Below are 21,245 nucleotides of genomic sequence, written 5' to 3'. Positions count from 1 at the left end.
CAAGATGTTTTGAAGATGAATCACACACGTCATGTTGACTTTCAGGTTGATTTTGGAGATGTGTCTGCATGGATGGAGTGGCATATTACGTGTAATTTTGCATGCTCTTTAACGTTTCATAGTTAACACTTGTAATCTCTATATGAACAAGTGTAATTTGTGTAATTCCATCCTCTGTCAAGGTTTTTGTATATACCATGAAAATGAATGAAGAAAGCTAATGAAAATTGTTAAACCAGTCAATAGAGGTCCTTTACAGTGACCTCGCTTTTCTTTTTTATTGTTGATGCTTAACAGTCATCACATGTTATTTGAAGACGATCAGCAAGCGACAAACTATATACAAAAAAATAAATATTTTTCAGATTTAGGTAACCAAATGAATTACATGCAATAACCAAATTCAAATAATAGACTTTGTTTGGATCAAATATATGCTCTTCTACTAATCCATATATATATATATACACACACACAAAGTCAGACCTTTACTAATAAATATTTCACCATAATGATACCTCATCTTACATACCATAAATGGATTTCCCCCAAATGTCTATGCTGTTAAAACAATCAAAAACACAATAAAGAAAAACTAAACTATCATTCCACCGTAATCATGCATTTTGTATATGACAAAAGTTTGGTCCAGATTATATGTACCAACTTGTGCATTCAACTAGGGAACAAGATATCCTCATGGACCAGACAAGTATATGCTTTCAATCAATAATAAATTTCAAAATTTTCTATAATATTATGCAGTTTTACTCTTCATGTCAATTTGATATCCATAGAAATAGTAAAGCAACATCTTTTTTTTTTCGTTTGGCTTAGGATTTTGTAACTGTTGGATGATTTGGCAAGTTCTGATGCTGACAAAGGTTTATTTTGTTTCCCAATAGCAAGAAATTGGAAAGGAAATGTGGTGGAAGGTGCAAGTCAGAGAAAACCTGAGATTGTAGAATTATATTTATTGTGGGGTCGTTGAACGAATCTAGCTTTTGAGGGAATTGAAAAGTTGGATAAGAATATGGATCAAACTTGGCTCTTCAGATACTTGTTAAGCTGGGCTTTGGCTATCCTTCTCCCGTCCTTTCTAATGGACGGACGTTTCGGCTTTAGCAGCTGCAGGCTCAATCCCCTAGCAGCCCCTTAAGTTTTATATATATATATATTCTATAATCCTAAGTTGGTTTGCGGATACAAATTTCTAAAAAGATTACTGCAAAGCTTAAGGAAAATTCGTAGAAAGCCATGTCAATGTAGATGCTCGTAGCTTGGTAAACCCGGAACTAGGACTAGATGTTTGTGTTTCCTGGCAAGAGAATGCTCCACAACGTCATTGTTACATGTTTTAGAAAATGACTATAGCTTTTGCTATATATTCATTAACAAATTCAAGTCCCCAAAACCAATCTATGAGTTAGAGCCATTGCAGCATTTATAATAGTGAAACAAATTATCCTCACAACAATAAAATTAAGTGGATTTAATTCATACAATATGTTTATTTCTTTTCATGCCTTGTATTCCCATGTCAACTCCTACCACAACTCCTTTTAGTTGCTGAGAAAGAAAATTGAAACAGTTTTCTTCTGTTCTTTAATTAGTAGATTGTTTTTTCTCATTTTCCAAACTTGAGTCCTTCAGAATATGGGTCCTGCCCCCAAGAGCCAAATAATCCTAGCCCACCAAATGTAATAAGTCCAATAGTGTTAAACCATGGGCCCATTGGAAATCAAATGGCATTTTCCGTGGTGTACTTGTGCTGAAAAAGGGGCTTTTCATCTGCCTTTTCTGTTTGTTTCATTTTTGTTCAAACGTTAATGATGAACCAAATCATTGCCACTTTCATTTAAATTGAACAAACAAAAGGGTCTATCACATCCCTTAAGTAAAGCCCTAATGCGGTCAAACAACGCCCCACTTGTCTCTCCTTTACATTGATTTGATACGAGAATCTAAGCAAAGCATAATTACAGGAATTTACTGATTTGAACTAAAGGATTGATGATTTAAAGTACAGCATGTTTTTATTGATTAGAATGATTATAAGCATAATGTTTGAATTTTTTTAATTATTAAATAAATTTTTATTTTTCTATTACATTCAATTAAGTTTTTATATTTTTATTTAAAATTAAATAAATTTTTATAATTAATTAAAATTAATCAAAATATCATATATCATTTTATATTCACGTTGCGTTGATGTGATATTAATATGAAATGTAAAAAATATCACAATGAGATATCGTCACACCACATCAATATATCACATCATTATTTATTATAACATTTCAATATATTACGTTAATATCACGTGGTATATAAAGACAAATGACATTTTGACTAAATCAATAATTAATTATAAGAATTTATTTAGCTTAAAATAAAAATATGAAATCTTGATTAAATATAACAAAAGAATTAAGACTTATTTGAATTTTTTAAAACAATTTAAAGACTTTTTAAATTATTATGACATAATTATTTTATTTTAATTTTATTCTAATTTAATTTCAAATGTAAGGCTACTCTATTGTTAGATGAAAAATGACTATTTGGATCAAAGAAGTTATTTCAGGTTTGGGTAGAATAGTCATTGTTCATTTTAACCACTGGATGGCTATTCTTTGATCCTAGGAATAAAAAAACATTGTTCAATTGATTATTATATTTTTATATGTTTAAAAAAAAATCTCAATTTTACTTTAACCTAGGAAGATAATTTTTGGAAAAAAATGGTCACGGATAGCTCGAAGAATATTAAAAAATTTAATTACTTAATTATGATTAAGTAAATAAAAGGGTAAATTAGTCTCTTACATTTATTCCAATCATAAATTTTGAACTAATCAAACATACTCCATTCCAATAAATCATAAATCTTATAATAATTACTACATTTTATTCTTTTGTCTTTTTTATTTTAACAAAAACAATTATTTCATCCTTTTTAATTTCATTAGGTGAACCAAAGATACTGTAAAGGTAGAATTCAAAAATAATGGGAGAAACATTATGCTTGTTCTAGGTTTCACTCTTTTTTGAACAAAAACAAAGAGCAACTTAAAAGATTCATAATTATATTTTCTTTAACTTATATGGCAGTCCACCAAATTGAGACAAATTAAAAATGATAATGGGTATAGAGCAATAATCCTAAGTAGGTGGAGTAATGATCAATATTATGCAAATTTTAAACAGTTTTTTTCTTTAATTTTGTTGCCTTCATGGTGGAGTGATGCAAAAATTAACAACATGGAGAGAATTAGATAAGAAATGGCTCTTGCTATAAATTTGAAAGATCACTGTTTAAATCTTCTGATCAGGGTAGTAACTTTTACATACACCTAAAAGGTTCAAGTGTTCAACATTTCATTTACATCAACCATTCTCAAATTTCAAACTATATATGGATTTTCAAGTTACCATTCCAAAATTTACAAGCAGCCATTATAGCTTCTGATAACAAAAGCTGCCATTATAAAGGAATCAAAAGCATATAATGCTATTTGCATAATATTGTAAACAGTTGTAAATGCAAAGAATAAAGTCATCATATTTAAATAATTAAGTTTTATATTTATATTTTAAATCAAATAAATTATTTATGATTAATAGTTGATTAATTATTATTAATCAAAATGTCATTTATTATTTTTATATCATATGGTGTATTTACATGCCATAACATATGTTGATATGACATGATATCATGGTTATATAAAATTTTCACTCTTTATGTCAGTGTTACGTGAATATAAAATGATAAGTTATATTTTGTTTAATAACAGTTAATAAACTGTTAAATATAAGAGTTTATTTGATCTAAAATAAAATTACAAAAATTTTAAAACATTGTGCCTGCTGTTTTCAAATGTGTTTTTGGGGGAAAAAGTTTGGAAATTAAAAGCTATGAAAATATTAAATACCCCAAAGAAAAATGTCCTCAAGCATAGTAAAAATATGACATCCGAACCCTATTTATAACAAAGAAAAGATGAAGGGCATTTCTGTCATTTAATAACGTAAAGAAAATCTAATAACAGCAAAGTGGACTATACTTTCATAGCAAAAAACGTAATAAATTAGCATGGGACCGGACCAGACCAGACCAGCTTATCTACTAATCTAGCCGTTACACTCCCCACCGAATTTTGCTTACGTGGCACTTCTAAAATTTAAATCCACCAACTCCACCTTTAAAATATTAGGAATACAGGGAAATGCGACCGTTAGCTTTTCCCTTATTCTCAAACCAAAAACAGAGCATTTCTCCTTGGTTCTTCAATCTTCAGGAAAACGAACAAAAATCTCACTGAAAAAAATGGCCGTCGATTACACCTTCACCGACGAGGAAATGCTTATTGATGAAGGTCTCGGGTACCCGAGAGCCTACGCGAAAATCTGCCGCGACCCTAGTCTTTGTCCCTACAATCATGGCCCTCCTTTCACCTTCATGCCTTATGCTTTGCAGCAAAACGAGGTAAATTCTTTTTTACCATTTTTCTTTGATTTTTTCTTATGTTTGGGTTCTTAAAAGAGGGAGCAAAATGGGTAAGAAATTAAGGCTTTGGAGATTTAATAACTAATTTGTTTTTTTTGCAGAGTTTGAGAGCAAAGGAGCTGGACCAAATGTTCCCTACTATTGATCCAAAGGCAAGACCAACAGCCAAGCCAAAAATTTTCATCAATCTCTTGTGGAAACAGCTCAGTCATTTAGGGTAATTTACTTGAATTTTACTCTTAAAGACCCTTACAAGAACGAATGTGTTAAGAGATGGAAAATAATGGGATTTTTTTCCCTGATATCTGTCACTTCCTTTGAATTCAGGAACGCCGGCTTTGATCCAGAAGTAATTCGTGTCGATCCATATGGCAATGTGCTGTACTACCATGCAGATTCAGCTTCACCTCTTTCTTGGGATATTGATCACTGGTTTCCTTGCTCAAGTACATTACTAAATGACCAGCTTCTCTATTGTTTGTTTTTTCTTAGGTTATGTTTTCTTTTTGCTTAATGACGATGCTGCTTTATAATTTGTAGGGGGTGGATTAACTGTTGCTAGTAACCTGAGGATATTACAGTGGCAAGTATGCAAGAAAAAGCATAACAAGCTAGAATTTCAAGTTCCATGGTGGGATTTTCAGCTGGGAATTTCTGTGAACCAGTTCTTATCGATTTTTGCTTCTCGAAAGTCTGATTTCAGGTTTAGGATTTTTCTAAATTTCTATATTTCATTTCATTTTATGACCAGAAACTGATTGCGTAATGATAAATATAAAATTTACAAAAATTGCAGGCACAGGGCATTTTCCTTCTTGTTTGCAGAAGGTGAAAATGAAGAAATAAATTCTTCACAAACAGTGGAGTCACATTCTTTTCCACAGCATTTTATGCAGTCAAAAGAGCAATTTGGCCTTGCTCCAGCTGCTGTTGTTGTGACTCGTAGGGAACTATATGATACTTCATCAGCTTTGAAATCACTGGATTACAATAGGCAGATAAGGCCACAGTCTCCTATCATTGGTTAGTACAAAGAGAAAATGGTATCTAGTCTACTTGTGCATTCATCTCAATCATTTGATCTCATAATAAGTTCTTTTTTTTTTTTAATATTTCAGCCGCAAGGAAAAAGAAATCTAGCGTTTTGAAAGAAAATGAAAATCCAGATTTTATTACAAATCCATATCAGGCCATTGTTATGGCCAGAGATTCGCTGAAACAAAGGGAAGAAACACAAAAGATGCAGTCAGAAATCCGGAAGTTGGATGAAGAAGTGAATGAAATGAGAAGAAAAAATGATGAAGAAAAGCTTGCTATTCAAGACTTGGAAGTGGAGCTGATAAAGCGTAGGAGAAGGGCAGAAAAGTGCAGACGGCTAGCAGAGGCACAATCTTCATACAGGACTATGCTAGAAAAGATGATCCGGGATGCTATGCACCAGTAAGATTGTCAAAGACATACTGTTAATGTAACAATATTTATGACTTCACTTTATAGATTCAAAATATTCTCGTTTTCTGCTGTTTCATGTAGGAGTGTAGTTTACAAGGAACAGGTGAGACTAAACCAGGCTGCAGCAAATGCACTCATGGCAAGACTTGAAGCACAAAAGGCAATATGTGACGCCTCAGAGAAGGAACTTCACAAGAAATTTAAACAACGAGATGAGCTTGAGAAGCAGATAAGGCCTGAATGGGAACACGCAAGGAAGAGATCAAGGATGGATGATACTTTCTTAGAAGGACAAGATAGCAAAACTGTTCTTTATCTACCAGGAATCAGGCCAAGGACACCTTCACACAAGGAGCTGAGACTGTTTCTGGAGGAGGAACATAAAGCATCTGTAGCTGGTTTATCTTCAAATGAAGATCAAAAGCATGAAGAAATTGAAGAGGAACTTGCAATTACAGCAAGAAATGCTGCCAGAGGAAAGCGTGAGGAGCATGACAAAGCCATAGCTGCTTTAGAAGGTGAGAAATCAATTGTGCAGAAGTTTCAGAGACTTGAAATAGAAGAGGAGAGACAAGAAATTCAAATCCCTATTGCTGAAGAGACGGAGAGAGCAGATGATGAAGAGAGCAGGAGGCAGCGTGGGAAAGGGAATGTTGAGAGGTGGCTGCAAATGCTGTTAGAGAACACTCAAGACGAATTGGACCCTCAAAATGCAGATGCAGAAGAAGTGACTGGAATTGATGAAATAATAGAAAAGCTGGATTTGAAGTATCCACAGAAAGAGAAAGAGGTGATGACACAAATTCATGAGAAGCAGCAGGGTGTTGGAGAGAAGGATGTTGGGGAGAAGAAAGAAAAGATTGTTGAGATAGAAGGCAGTAAAACACCAAGGAGAAGTAGCAACGCTTGTGAAGTAGCTCATATTAGTGAAGGTCGTCTTGGAAGCAGAAAGCAAAGAATTGAGAAGAACGGAAAGGAGAGAATTATTACGAGGTCTGAGAGTGCCAGGGCCTTCCGGCGAATCCCATCTTCTCCATCTTTGATTTTTGGTATGAAAAAAGGAGTGGAGTGCATGAGGAAGAAGCCAATAGTAACTAGTGATGATGAAGAAGACTATGCTGCTGGAAACAACTTCCTCAAGTCATCCATCAGAACAATAAAGAAGGCTGTGAAAATATGAAGATTTATTCCACTGAGGCCTATCTCTTTGGATTATATCTTGTTTATTTATCTTCAACATTGCTGTGATTTATTTATTATTTTTTAAGATTGCTAAAAGTATCTTTTAAGTTGAATAATTGAGTGAATTTAGGTCTTTTCAGCTTTTGATGTCTGTACAGGTCGTCCAGTTGTGAAATAACAGCTTGTTGTTTATATAGATCCTATTCAGTTGGGTCAATATCTGTATATTGTATCTGTGGTTTTTTTTTTCTTTTTGGGTTCTCTAAGTGATTTGGGTTTTATAGATATGTTGTTTTAGTTTGTTCTCTAGTGAGTGCCAATAGCTCCTAGATCTAATAAACAGAATGAGTGTGGTATTTTTGTTGTTAATCTGAATCCAGACCAGACCTTTTATTTTCCATAGTTTCCAGTTAATCTTCTAATTGTTAAATTGTTCACAACAGAATAATCGTGGTTCTTATTAATGCCATAATTTGTACTCAAAAAGTTCTTCTCTCCCACTCCCAAAATAGCTTCCAATTTGAGATCTCTCCTGGAACTTCCCAAAAGCACATCATGCATGCATATGCTATCTATGCAGTTGCTCAAAACAAGTAGCATTTGATTAGTAGGTTTGACACATTTGTTCTCTCCTAGAAACCTCTAGCTTTGGAAAAATGCAGATATAAATTTTCGGCTAGACAAGGAACAAGAAACATGGTCCTTTCGACTTTAAGAACACATTGCCATATCAATCGCATGCAAGTAGCATTGAAACTGCATGGGAAATAATAATTCTTCAATCAATCTAATATTTAAATAAAAAAAAGTTGGTACAAGTCAGCAAATAGATGATTCAACAATCCGTCCATGATGATTATATGGAAGCTTTGTTAGAATGTAAAAACTACATTAGCCCTGAGGGAAGTCTGTGTATCTTCAATATTCAAACAAAAAGGAGACCTAAAATCATCAGCAAAATAGACGTATAGCATAATGATATTATTGTGAATTTTGGTTTTGTACAACACCCTCAATTTTCAGGTAACTTTTCTTGTAGTTGACTTTACAGCAAAAACATTACAATACAAACAGAGGAAAGCAGACAACACCTTAAACATTACAATACAAACAGAGGAAAGCAGACTACACCTTACCATAACTACAGGAAGTTACATTTTACTGCCAAAGGAGTCTACTGAGTTTCTATGAGCACCATGCATCAACCCCCAATGTCATTTCTCCCGTGTAAATGTACACTGCCGAAGAGATCAGAGAGGAAGCTTTTTCACTCTTCATGCCAATGGAGCATCAATATTTAAAAGCAGTCTACAACACTCTTCCAAACTTCTTTGTCTTTCTGTGGTATGTAATACATTTTAATTTTAATAGGCTGATCCAGGATTCATAGCCCAATAATACATTTTCCACTGCAACATTTAGGCTGCCTTTCACGCATCTACATTCTACATGGGAATTAATAACTGTCAAATTTCTTTCAGAGATCTTAATTGTCAAGTTTTCCCTAATGTTCCCACATCACCACAAGAACAGGTGCCATCCTTGAAATGGTGGAATTGTTCAGTATCCCTAACAGTAATCTCCCTGCGTACAATCTTGGAGATGAATTTAATGGTACTGTGACAGCTTTGGCACATGTAGAGATTCTTTGTTACCCATATTGGCATTCCAGGGACAGTATTAATGAGACCAAATGCAACAGCCAGTCTCTCACTGTGGCCACAGAAAATCTCAGCTTTTGAAATTTCAACATCATCCGTGGAGTCACCTTTTGGAACATCAAGGCCGGCTACCTTCATTTTCTCATAAATCCCTTCTAATACTGCATTTATTTCATTTATTTGAGGATGAAAATCATCACCGCTGAGGAAAGCATGAATTTTACCCTTAACTTCCACCCAACTGCATCCAGGATCAATGGTTAGCCCATTATCTTTCATCATCTTTCTAACTTTTGCCACTTCATCCCATTTACCATTGTCAGCATAGAGATTGCATAACAAAACATAATACCCAACACTTCTTGTATCACTTTCAAAAATACGCTGGGCTGCAAATTCACCAAGGCCAACCTGCCGATGGATTTTACATGCATTTAGCAAGGCTCCCCATATAGCTGGATCTGGCTTTATAGGCATTTCCATTATAAACTCATAAGCCTTCTGCAACTGTCCAGCACGGCCAAGCAAATCAACCACACACGCATAATGCTTCAAATTTGGGGTGACACCATATTCCGGTTCCATGCTATTAAAAAACATCAAACCTTCAGTAACCATTCCTGATTTACTGCAAGCACATAAGAGTGGAATAAATGTAATCTCATCTGGATTGACATTAGACTCAATCATTTTATTGAAAAACTCCACAGCCAGTGTACCTTGTCCCCGTTGCGCATATCCTGTCATCAGAATATTCCATGCTGCAACATCTTTTTTCTGTGAGTTAAATTGGTTCCTCGCTGGTCCCATCCTTCCACACCTTACATACATGTCCAGAAGTGCATTGGGTAGGAAACCCTCAAGCCCCATCCCAGTCCTCAATGCATATGCATGAATCTCTTTCCCACACATCAATGCTCCTATTCTAGCACATGCAGATAGAACAGTCACTAAAGTGACAGAATTTGGCTTTAAACTCAGTTTCATTTGTCGAAAGAAAATCAATGCTTCAAAGCACCGGTTGTTAAGCCGAAGCCCCAAAATGATAGCAGTCCAAGAAATGACATCCTTGTCAGGAATGTTGTGGAACACTTCTAGAGCCTTGTCAATACATTTACACTTGGAATACATATCAATTAAGGTGTTAGCAACAATGATGTAAGATATAAGCCCTGCCCTTTTAGCAAGTTCATGAAGCTTAATTCCCATATCTAGCTTACGTAAACAGGCACAAGCAGACAGAACACTGGCTAAAGTGATCTCATCAGGAATGAAACCTTGCACCTCCATTGTTCTGTAAGTATCCACAGCTTTATCAGGCAGTACATTATTCTCATAACCTGAGATCATTGCTGTCCACGACACTACATCCCTCCATTCCATCCTATCAAAAACTTTTTCTGCTGCTTCCCAACGTCCAAGACTTGAGTACATTTGAATCAAAGAATTACACACAGAAACATCATCCGACATCCCTGTTACAGTCACATATCCATGGATTTCCCTCCCTAATCTATCATCACCAAGACTCTCACATGCAGAGACCACACTCGTCATAGTCATCAAATCTGGATCAACACAATGCTCACGCATCATAAAAAACAACCTTATCCCTTCCAAACACTCTCCATTCTCAAAATAACCTGAAATGATCGCATTCCACGATATCCTATCTCTCCTAGTCATTTTATCAAACAATAACCTCGCTCTCACCAAATCCCCACACTTCACATACATAGTCACCAAAGCATTAACCACATCAACATCTGCCTCGAACCCAAACCTAATAACATGGACATGGACCTCTTTACCTCTTTTCAAATTTGGAACAGCACCACAAGTTCTCAAAACACAAGGGAAAGTATAAACATCAGGCTTAAAACCAACCCACAACATCCTATGATACAAACACAAAGCTTCATCGAAAAACCCCTTTTTCGCATACCCACCAATCAAAACATTCCAAGAAAAGACATCTCTTTCTTGCATTTTACCAAACACATACCAAGCATCACCCAAGTTCCTAAATCTCACAAACATACTCAACAAAGCATTTCCAAGCCTAAGACTCAAAGGGTTACCCGAATTTGATATAAAACAGTAAACTTTAGACCCTTCTTCAAAAGCTCTCTTCCACTCACAAAGTCTGACCATAGCAATAGCCGCGTCTTCATCTAATGGAATTTGCAATTCTTGCATTGAGTGTAGGTAGTTTAGAGCTTGTTGGAGGTGGCCATTGAGGCAAAGAAGGTGGAGATGGGAATTTGGGTTGTGGGTGTTCAAGGAATTGGTGTTAAGGACTGAGAGTTCTTGGTGGGGCTTTGTTGAGGAAATTTGGTGGGCTTTGCGTTGATTTGAGAAATAGATGGATTTGGGGCTGTGGTTGTTGGTGTTAAGAGCGTTTGGGTGGTCTGCGTTGATAAGGGTTCGTGGAGTTTTAGCAGAGAAGGCCATGGTTGAAGGTACAGGGCATTGCTGGTTTTGTCAGGGATTTTTGGAAGGGTTTAACTCGTTTCAGTTGGAAGATAAAGTGGGAAAATTAGTATCTATGGAAAAAGGTTGCAACGCTGTCGTCTGAACTTGCCGCTTTGCATGTGATTTTTTTTTTCTTCCTTGAGAATTGGGATTCGAAGTAGGCACCAAGCTCTCTTCAATAAATGTAGTTAAAGAGATTAAAATCTTTAAGTCTCATAGTTAAAAAGTATTGCTACTTGCTAATAAAAAGTAAAATGATAGTGAAGAACACTCAATGATTTGATTTGGTCATATATATACATATATATATATATATATATATATATATCAATGCCAAAAACTTTTACTAATCAATGTTTTAAATAGTCAACGTTTCCAAATATGATTACAAATTGTATTTGAATTGTGATATTTGGTTGGGGTAATACATACATAGGAATAATGACTATTAGTTTACAATTTAGAGACTTTAATCCAAAAATTTGCAATGATTCATTTATTTATATATATATGATTGATATAGAGTTAAAATGAATGGCACTTTGAAATTTTGTTTTCACGAACAAAACATGGATTTAGCCAACTGATTCTAGAGTATAATTATGAATGCAATAATGAATTTTAATATTTAGATATACTATTATACCTTAGGAATAAGTTAAAAAGGATCAAGTAATATATAATTTAGATTGTGTAAGTGTAAAATTATGATGATTACTTTATGTATGTCTCTGAATTAATAGCAAAGTTAGTGTACATTTGTCATTTGCTAGTACTAACTTCAAAATTTATCATGAAACAATTAAAGCAAACAATCTATATATGATTTGCAGCTTAGTCTATATGCCTTTGACCTTACCTTTCTCTTTGATTATATTGAACTTTTGGTTTTATATTTTCTCTAATCTTGTTGTACCTTTGCTCTAATCTCTCATTTCTTTTTGGTCTTATATTTCAGATATTATATTCTGTAAGTAATCTGAATTTCTTATCTTACTGTCCTTTGGTGACCCCCAAGGATCATTTTACAGATTCATAGTAAGTGCTCTTTCAGTAGTTTAGTTGGACATCTTTTCTTGTTGTCTAATCTTATTGACCCTTCTGGTTTTTATAATAAGTCTTGTATATAATAATAATCTTTATTATTGTGAACATACCCCTTTAATCTATATCTTATAGCTGTGGTTATCATTGTGGGGGCTTTTGGTTCCCATATTTGTTTAAAGCATAGCTATTTATTCATCTACATCAGTCGTCTCATGTTTCTCTGGTATTTATTGGAGTCTCCTTTCATTTGCTTTGATGCTCTCCTGTAAATCATCATATTGGGGACGAGTGCGTTTCCAAACTTTCCCTCTGATAGAATCTTATTATGCCTGTTTTCTCGCAGTCAGGATTTGATCTTTCTTCTCCTTCCTTTTACTAAGTGTGGTGTCTTGTCTTTGATCATTTTCCGTGTGTGTGTGTGTGTGTGTCTAAAGAACAATTTCTTCGAGGTTAGTTTTAACTTCTTGCTGGTTCAAGTGTGAGAAAGATCATGGAAAGCTCGGAACAAGAACATGTGACTTCAGGTGTATACCATTAATAACAAGTTTGTAGCAAGGGGATGCTAGGGTGTTCATTTAATACTAACATAATTGGTTTCAACCAACGGATTTTGGACCTGCTGGTTCGGTTAGGTACTTCTCATTTTTTAAAACTTTTCTTGGCTTACAGCTGCTATGCCTGCTGCTTGGGAGGAGAAGGCGCCTTCCCCTCGCCCGCATACTCCATATCTTCAAGGAATCAGCATACCTCCTTCTCCCCAAACTTTCTCAGAATATTTTCAAGACACCCCTTCTACAAGTCTTCCCCAAGGTGAACATCTTACATATGAATAGCTCTGTTTATTTAGATTTTTTTTCCCTTTCTTAATCGAGCCATTACCTGATTTTCAAGTATTTATTGCTATGTACGAATATGTTTAAATAAGAAAAATACTTGTGATTTTCAGATGCTATGGAGTTTATGATGTTCCAGTTGACTGAATTCTCGCATTTACAAACCATGGAGTATGCCGGTTCTCTGCCAAATGATCCTCTGCCAAGCCACCAACAAGTAGGTATGATATTATAATTGTTGTGCCCTGGAGCATGTTGGTACTTTTTGTTGTCATTTTTCCTTTGTTTGAGTGCATCACTCTGACTTGCTAGGGAAATTGGGTAGTTTATTACGGTTCTAATTACAGAATAAGTAAATAAGTTCTTTCAAGATAATAACCGCTGTACTCAACAACAAATTTGTCAAATTTAGGAAAATTTGGGTCGTAAGCTTGTGATGGATTACGCCATCAGAGGTGCTGTCATTTGAGAAATTGTTTGAAGTTGATGTTAATGCCAAAACTTGGGTCCAAGGCCAACATCAATTTTCAGTCGAGTACCTGCAAGATAGAGGTATAGTGAGAGAAAGAGTAGTGACATGAAAGGGGTATAAAAGATTACCTTTTTGGCCCATAATTTAAAATAACCCCCAACAATTGTAGACTACGCTTATAAAAAGGTGAATTTGATATATATATATCTATCTATCTGTGTGTGCGCGCGCGCGTGCAGGCCGGAAGAAGAAAGTATTGAATGACCTTTTTTCAGATGATCATATAACATCATTCTCAATGGAATTGGCTGTGTCCTCTCACTCTAAAACCGGGGTTTCTGGGAAGTTATTGCCAACTGGTCCTCTAGCCCGCCAAACCAATGCACAATCAGGTATGACTCTGCTTTTCTTTCAATCCTTGTGATTTATATATATATAACACAATGTACGTATAATGTCCATGGTAATAATTGTTTTATACTCTTTTTTAGTTTTCTTCTAACTGAACTGAATCATTTTCTGCCACCTTGGGTTGAACCAATATCAAGGGATTTCAGTGTCAGCAGCTCCAACGGCAGTTGATGCATCACAAAATCCTCAACAGTCAAAGCGATTGAGTAGGCATCAAATCTACAGAATGCATGTCAAAGGGAAAGCAAAGTTCAAGGATCTTTCACATCAAATTCTGAATGAACACATCAAAATGCTAAATGAAGAATTGTTAAGGATGACAGGTGAACTTAAAGCCAAGAATGAGCAGCTTTCACATCTTATGTCTGAGAATGACATGCTCAAGAAAGAAAATAAACGTTTGAAACTGCCTTCTTAGATTGGGATTTTGTGACACTGATAATAAAAATAACCTATATCTTCGTTTTTCTTATTAAACATTATATATCATGTACATATGAAAGAAGGGAATAAAAATTAGAGAAAAATATTATTTTTTCACTCCTTATGTTAAATTATATATGAAACATGAAAAGAAGAAGAGACTGATCATGATGAGGATAAAAATATCAGTTTTAATTGATGAATTAGAGTCATCTACCAATTTTGTTTCACCTTATTGAATGAATAAAAATAATCAGTCTTGACAAGTAAATGGAATAGAAAGTGAGACAGGCTTAAAGAAGAGACGATTTTCATTGTTATTGAACAACATAAAATGGGCTAGAAAGTACCAAAGCTGTTGGTGGTATAGGAAAGATGGATCAAGATAATCTCCTCATCAATGCAGGGTAATAATAATTTAAGTAACCTTTACAACCATCTACAACTTCATCAAAGTTCACTGATTTTACATTCTTATTAAAAACTAATTGACATGTCAGGAAGTGTTGGCATAACCCATTTTCTTGTATCTAAACCCAATATTAAAATATATATATATTAAGATTTTTGTTTAATGAACATTGGCTGACCTTGACAATTAAAGTTCCAAACTAGAAAAGTCAAGCACCATGAATCACCTGCTTACAACTGTGCCAACTTTCCAATATTTCATGTTATCAAATGATCATCAAAACCTCTCTCACCCCTCCGATTTTTCCAAGAGCCAAAGTCTAATTAACAGTTCAGGCATTGTCAACCTGTTCACACCCCCCAAAAAGGGAAAAATGGCTTGGCTAATATATAGTCCATTGGAGCTTTTTGAAGCAGAACTTATTTTATGCCTTGCAACAATTTTTGAGGTTAATAAAGAGTCCAAAATCAAATTCTACAACTTTTATAATTTTATATAGTGTCCCATCAGATCAGGTTGTAAAGTAGACCATGAATCAGCAAAGTTAAACCAACCATCACAGCAAACATCCAAATTAAAAGAACAATATAAGCAGAGACAAACTCAATGCCATTAAATTGTTTATAGACAAATTCGAGTACTCAGTTACCAAGCCGACCATGGTCCCCAAACTTCTTTGATTTCTTGGAAACTAATTCAGTATTTGAAGCTCAGAATATTCTTCATATATTTCTGTTTTTATGAAATTTCACATATATATGAAGCATACAAGTTCGACTTCTTTTATTTAAAATGCACTTATTATTATTATTATTATTATTACATATAATAATTTAGTGCATACTCTTCAGGAAAGATATAATACCAAATCAATTAAAAATGCATTGTTTTGTCTGCTAACCAAAAAAGGCATGCAACAAAAGTTTATTAAGTTATTTTAGTTGGGATCCACAGTAATTCACACATGATTGATAACATAATTTAAATAAAAAAAATTTAAATTAAAAGTAAATATGCACAAATCTTTCTAATAGAAAATTTAGATGACATACATATATTCCCTTTCAAGGCTTGAATATATAATTATTGTTATATTTATGTACCCACAAAAAAAAAAATTCTAACTGAAGTAATTCATGAGATAATTAATCGTTCAGGACCAGAGTAGCTTCATGGAGAAAGGACAAATCGGAGACAACATCTTGGTGGCAAATGAAGAATTTCATTACCTGTAGTTGAAGAAGGGAAAGAGGTATAAGATGACCCTAAACGTGGAAACGAATAAAGCTTATGATAGGGCGGAATGGTACTTTGTGAAGGCAGTAATGGTTAAGATGGGTTCTGATTCTAAATGGTTTCACTGGATGTTGTAGTACATTTCTTTTGTATCCTACAATTTGGTCGTCAATGGAAAGCAATCAAGCACAATAATTATCATTTTTGTTGTTGATGTTCTTTTTGGGATGATCAACTTTGAAATCCCTGGTACGAATATAAGGATAGAAAGGTAACTTACTTTGATGACCGCTTGAAAAATATTTTTACTCCAAATTTTTGGAAATTTGATCCTTAGAAAACTTGTATTTTGAAAGATACTAAACATATTGAAAGATAGTAAAGAGATATAAATCAAATGGGTGTGTTTTAAAGGAAATTTTTGAACTTTTAAAAGGAAGGTATCAATATTTTTGAATAAGATATTAATTATTAATGTTTAGAAAATCTTCCAAGACATTTTGTGAAGGAAGTATTGATACTTTATGATGAGGTATCGATACTGAAACCCAAAACAAAAGGTATCTATACTTGGTATCGATACTTATGCCTCGACTTGCAAAAAAAATAAAGACAAAATGATCTTTTCACGAGCTCTTTTAAAACCCTTTGAGCCTTGCAAGCCTTGGCCTTCTTTCTCTTCACTCAACCATTTCTCTCTGTTCTAAACCCTCTCAACACTCTCTCATCCTTCTACCACATTTTCTTACCAAACAAACACAATTTTCAACTTGGATTTTGATTTCTAATTGTTCCAAAGGTAAGAATCTAGCTTTTTCACTTGTTAAACTAATGGGTTTTCACTTCCAACTTTAATATTTCTCTGAAATCTCATTTCTCTCTGTAAAAATATAGGTCTTTACTCTACTTTGTTACTATAAGCACAATAAGGCAAAGAAATTTGAGTTGTTAGTTGAAAAGGTTTATGAATTAGACTAGATTTCTAAGTTATATTTTAATTTAGAATGTGAATTAGTTAATATTTGTTTATGAGGTCAATAAGTTATGAATTTGTTAGATGAAACTAAGTTGAAGGTTGCTTATTGGTGATTATAGTACCCATTGAAGCTTCAAGACCCAAGTTGGATTAAGGTCTTGGTGTTAATAGTTGGTTTAGAAAGGGTCACACAAGTATGGGGAGTGAATATGCCTTTAAAAACTATTTTGATATACATTAATATTATTGTTAAATGTTCATTGAAATGCTTGTTTTAAATGTTGAGCTTTTGAATTGTGTTTCTTATGTTAAGATGTTTAAACAAAATGCTTATGAAAATGTTTTAGTATAATTATAGTATCCATATACATATACTATATAGTATTTGAAAAGTGCATGAGAACAAGCACCTTGTGTTTTAAATACCTCTATTGATGATGATATTAATGGTTATTGATTGTGTTATGAATTGGTATTGATTATGGAAACCTTACCCTTAAATATGTTTAATGCGATTATGCTTAATGATGAGCAGGTTAAATGTTGAGAATGTAAATTTATAGACGTTGTAAGAGTTACATGTCACATGATGTTGTTATGAGGCATTGTGAAATGATTTCACACTTATGTAATGGATGTTAATCTTAGTGGACCTACTTAAGTAAAGAACCTGCAGTTAGCGACAATAAACGCTAGTTGTCAGGCACAATGTAGTTCACCCTGTCTAGTAAAGGCAAAATGGAGCTAACCATGTGACCGAGGATGGCACATGACCACTATATACATATATATGTCAATGGCTATATGCAGTAGACAATATTCATAAGAAAGCTTAGAACATCCTCCATTTACCCTAGATAGTGAGGGTGAAAAGACATTTTCCCCTAGGTTGGAATACTGTAATATCCGTACTTTGATATAATGACTAATAAAGCTTACCGGATGCCAATTGAAGTTAATTGGAATGTTTAAAAGTGATGAAAGGTGAAAGAAAAATTCTAAAGTAAAATATTCAGCACGTGAAGAAATAATAATTAAATAATAATATTTTAATTGAATATGAATTAACGATATAAAAAAAGTGATTCAGAAGTGAATCAGAGCATAATAAGACATTTCGGGTGCCAAGGAGACAAGTGAAAATTTTTAGAATAAAATAATATTTTATTAATAAAATATTATTAAAATATTAATATTTTATTCAATATCAACATTTTCCATGAAGAAGGAGAATATGGTCAATCTAAGTGAGGGAGAAGAAGAACGAGGAAATTTCAGAAAAAAATGACGTTAATGAGGCCTGCGTGTCTATTAAACAAAGTTAGAGATGGTAAGTAAGTATTTAAATATTACGGTGATATCGCGTTGAAACATAAACTTGACATTTTATTGGTACAAGTGTTAAGGAAGAAAAATGGAAAGAAATTGAAATTAAAAGATTGTGGGAGGATACAATTAAAAAGGGTGAAAACTTTAGAGGGTAAAATGGTAATTTTGCCATTAGTTTGGTCAAAGCTTCCAAAGAAAGCTTTGACTTTTCATCCTTATCCCATGACCGGCTCTTATCTTCACCAAAAGGTATTTTCTTCTGCTTCCTCACCCACCCAACTCCATTTTCATTTCATCTCCATGAAAATCAAATTTTTTTCATTTGATTTTCCTTGTTTTCTTTTCATTCCCTTTCTTTTCTTACTTCTTTCTTCTCCTAACTTCTTTGGCACCAAACCTGCAGCTTCTAACCTCATTTTCTAGCACAACCGAACCTTAGGAGAGAGAAGAAAAAAATCTCTCTTTTTTTCCTTTATTTTTTATTTCTACTCCACCATCACCGACACTTGAATTTTCAACTTTAAATCTCCATTTTTTAGGCTAAAAGGTATATATTTTCAACTCTTGGAATTTATGAATTTATGGTTTATATTTTCAGATTTTATTTCCTAATTTCTTCAAATTTTTTTTCTTGAAAATATTAGGTTTTTGTTGATCTTTATGCCTCCAAGCTCACCAAGGTAAAGAATCTTTAAATTGGAATAGTTGATATGATGGGTTTGAGAATTAGACTAGAATTCTAGGTTAAAAATTAGGCTAGAATGTAGTTTATCAAGAGTATGCTTATTAGAATTATTAAGTTTAAATTTATGATATATTTGAAGTTATTATTGTTTATTGACAATTATAGGTTTTAATGGTATTTTGAGACCACCTAGATTAAGATCTTATGGGTGCTAGTCTTGTTAGGGTGGTATTGTTAAGGTGAGTGAACTTGTATTAAATTATTTTTGGGAAATACATATGTGTTGGGATAAAGCACTTAAATGATTTTATTTATTTTTTTCTTTAAATCATGCTTGGGAACAAGCCCTTGATGAAATGTTTTATGTTGTAAAATGTGTAATGTGATGAACTCATGTGTTCCTATATTTTGATGATATATATGTTATACTTTGAATGATAATATTGTGTGATATTTGTAACCGCACGTGTGCGGTGTGGAAATGCACATGCCGGTGATGACAGGTGATTCCAGCAATGTGTGGTGTGGGAGTGCACATGAGCTGGTGACCGGTGGATGATGATTCTAACTATGTGTGGTGTGAGAGTGCACATGAGCTGATGACCGGTGGATAATGATTCCAGCTATGTGCGGCGTGGGAGTGAACATGAGTTGATGAGCCGGTGGCTGTATACATGTTTACACATACCATAGAAATGTTAGAGAAAATATTATGTGATTACAATGAATGTTGAATGTTGAAATTGTTAATTGTTTCCAAATTGATTTTCAATGCAACTAAAAAAAAAACTCTCTGTTTTGCTTGTCTTGCTCGAATATTTACTGTGGTTTTCACTTTTTGATTTCATTATGGATCATGGATCCTTCAACACTAAGGGGTTAAATAATCAAAGGTCGAATTGAGGGGTTTTACAAGGAATTAAACTAAATTGCATTGTTTTTAACATAAGTGCGTCATGATTTCTAAACTTTCCTTATTGTTTGCTTGTTCCCTTCCTATGTTCACTCACTGAGTTTATACTCATTCTTTTCAACTTCATGTTTTAGTTTTCAGACTCGAAGGTAGTTGGATCCTAGGTAGAGGTGCTTCCTCCTATTCATCTTACGGTAGGTTTACCAGCACACCCCATGATAGTATCCATGCCAAAGTCACTCCACTGATAGTCAAGGTCTTTTGTATGTGTATATGGTTATTTAAATGTAATTCATGAGATTTGTCGTAAACACTATATGTTTAGTTCACACGATAATGTCGCCACAAGTTGGCAGATGGTAATATTATTTTGTGAATGATATATATTCAGTTGCCATGATTTATTATTGAGAATAGATTATTTTGGAAAACTATAATTAAGAACTTTAGAGGAAATGAGGGACAGATGGTTTAATGAACAAATTTGCATAGAAAGGCTTGCTTGGGTCTAGTGGGCCATGTCTATTGGGTCCAAGCGCCGGTCATGGCCCGAGATTTGGGCTGTGATAAATACCCTTAGATTAATTATGTACTTCTTGAGTAAACTCCACAAATTCTATGATTGGTTATAATAAAAGTTTGACTTGAAATGATTTTCTTTGTATGAGTTTTGATTTTGAATCAAGGTCAATCCTTTACTTGCCCTTATACTTGAATTATGTCTCCAAGCTAAGGTATGCATAACTTCTTTTAAAGGAACCAAATCCAGGCATTTATAAGTGAAATTCTAGGTTTTAAGCATGAGGTATCAATACTTGTTAAACAAAAAACTTTGAAGAGACTTTTGTACAAAAAGAATTGATACTTTTGGCCAAGGTATCAATATATACCTGGTAACCAAAACGCTCATAAAAGGCATTTTAGATGAAAAGTATTGATTCCTTTATATGAAGTATCAATACCTATAGCTTTATTCTTAAAAAATGAAGTTTTAAAAAATTATTTTAACTTAAACTTGTCTTGATACTTCCAACTAAGTTTCAAAAGGGTTTTAACACTTCTAAATTACTTCCAAACAAACTTGAATGTTTGGTTTTTATAGGCATGTGCATTATTTTGTTTTATCACAAAAACACATGGTTTAAAAGTAAAGGCATTGTGTTATGAAAACAATCATGCATTGTCTTGTTCCCCTCTTATATTCACTCATTAAGTTATACTC

The 21,245-nt window shown here is 33.7% G+C and overlaps 3 protein-coding genes and 1 long non-coding RNA gene across 6 annotated transcripts; 3 read left to right on the top strand and 1 right to left on the bottom strand.

The window, feature by feature from the left end:
* On the top strand, nt 4,238-7,506 carry LOC18595806 (restin homolog). The gene is made up of 7 exons (XM_007023916.2): nt 4,238-4,495; nt 4,618-4,733; nt 4,844-4,962; nt 5,057-5,219; nt 5,313-5,539; nt 5,635-5,956; nt 6,050-7,506. The coding sequence occupies exons 1-7, from the start codon at nt 4,337-4,339 to the stop codon at nt 7,146-7,148; spliced, it is 2,205 nt and encodes a 734-aa protein (XP_007023978.2). The 5' UTR covers nt 4,238-4,336; the 3' UTR covers nt 7,149-7,506.
* On the bottom strand, nt 8,099-11,343 carry LOC18595805 (pentatricopeptide repeat-containing protein At1g15510, chloroplastic). Its single transcript, XM_018124002.1, has 2 exons — nt 8,282-11,343; nt 8,099-8,241 (listed from the first exon to the last, which is right to left on the bottom strand). The coding sequence occupies exon 1, from the start codon at nt 11,263-11,265 to the stop codon at nt 8,644-8,646; it is 2,622 nt and encodes an 873-aa protein (XP_017979491.1). The 5' UTR covers nt 11,266-11,343; the 3' UTR covers nt 8,099-8,241; nt 8,282-8,643.
* Nucleotides 12,753-14,552, top strand: LOC108662491. 2 transcript variants are annotated; one of them, XM_018122996.1, is made up of 5 exons: nt 12,753-12,857; nt 13,003-13,143; nt 13,280-13,387; nt 13,878-14,030; nt 14,196-14,552. In XM_018122996.1, the coding sequence occupies exons 1-5, from the start codon at nt 12,824-12,826 to the stop codon at nt 14,465-14,467; spliced, it is 708 nt and encodes a 235-aa protein (XP_017978485.1). In that variant the 5' UTR covers nt 12,753-12,823; the 3' UTR covers nt 14,468-14,552. The 2 variants fall into 2 exon arrangements, with proteins under 2 accessions (XP_017978485.1, XP_017978484.1); XM_018122995.1 differs by having other exon boundaries at nt 14,187-14,552.
* LOC108662508 lies at nt 18,694-20,437 on the top strand. Of its 2 annotated transcripts, none has more exons than XR_001928385.1 (3): nt 18,694-18,972; nt 19,070-19,105; nt 20,158-20,437. It is a non-coding gene; the product is annotated as an uncharacterized LOC108662508 (long non-coding RNA). The 2 variants fall into 2 exon arrangements; XR_001928386.1 differs by lacking the exon at nt 20,158-20,437 and adding an exon at nt 19,614-19,821.

The sequence above is a fragment of the Theobroma cacao genome, chromosome 6 (assembly GCF_000208745.1).
Source record: "Theobroma cacao cultivar B97-61/B2 chromosome 6, Criollo_cocoa_genome_V2, whole genome shotgun sequence".
In the NCBI taxonomy this organism is placed as follows: Eukaryota; Viridiplantae; Streptophyta; class Magnoliopsida; order Malvales; family Malvaceae; genus Theobroma; species Theobroma cacao.
Note: the sequence above shows the minus strand (reverse complement) of the source record. Positions and strands in the feature narration are given on the sequence as shown.

What these genes read in the sequence shown, in the direction of transcription:
- LOC18595806 (XM_007023916.2), top strand. Translation starts at nt 4,337, where the DNA reads ATGGCCGTCGATTACACCTTCACCGACGAGGAAATGCTTATTGATGAA. An exon ending in ATGCTTTGCAGCAAAACGAG is followed by an intron (nt 4,496 to 4,617) that starts GTAAATTCTTTT and finishes TTTTTTTTGCAG; the next exon opens with AGTTTGAGAGCAAAGGAGCT. An exon ending in TCACTGGTTTCCTTGCTCAA is followed by an intron (nt 4,963 to 5,056) that starts GTACATTACTAA and finishes TATAATTTGTAG; the next exon opens with GGGGTGGATTAACTGTTGCT.
- LOC108662491 (XM_018122995.1), top strand. Translation starts at nt 12,824, where the DNA reads ATGGAAAGCTCGGAACAAGAACATGTGACTTCAG. An exon ending in ACAAGAACATGTGACTTCAG is followed by an intron (nt 12,858 to 13,002) that starts GTGTATACCATT and finishes CTTGGCTTACAG; the next exon opens with CTGCTATGCCTGCTGCTTGG. An exon ending in CCAAACCAATGCACAATCAG is followed by an intron (nt 14,031 to 14,186) that starts GTATGACTCTGC and finishes ACCAATATCAAG; the next exon opens with GGATTTCAGTGTCAGCAGCT.
- LOC18595805 (XM_018124002.1), bottom strand. Translation starts at nt 11,265, where the DNA reads ATGGCCTTCTCTGCTAAAACTCCACGAACCCTTATCAACGCAGACCAC.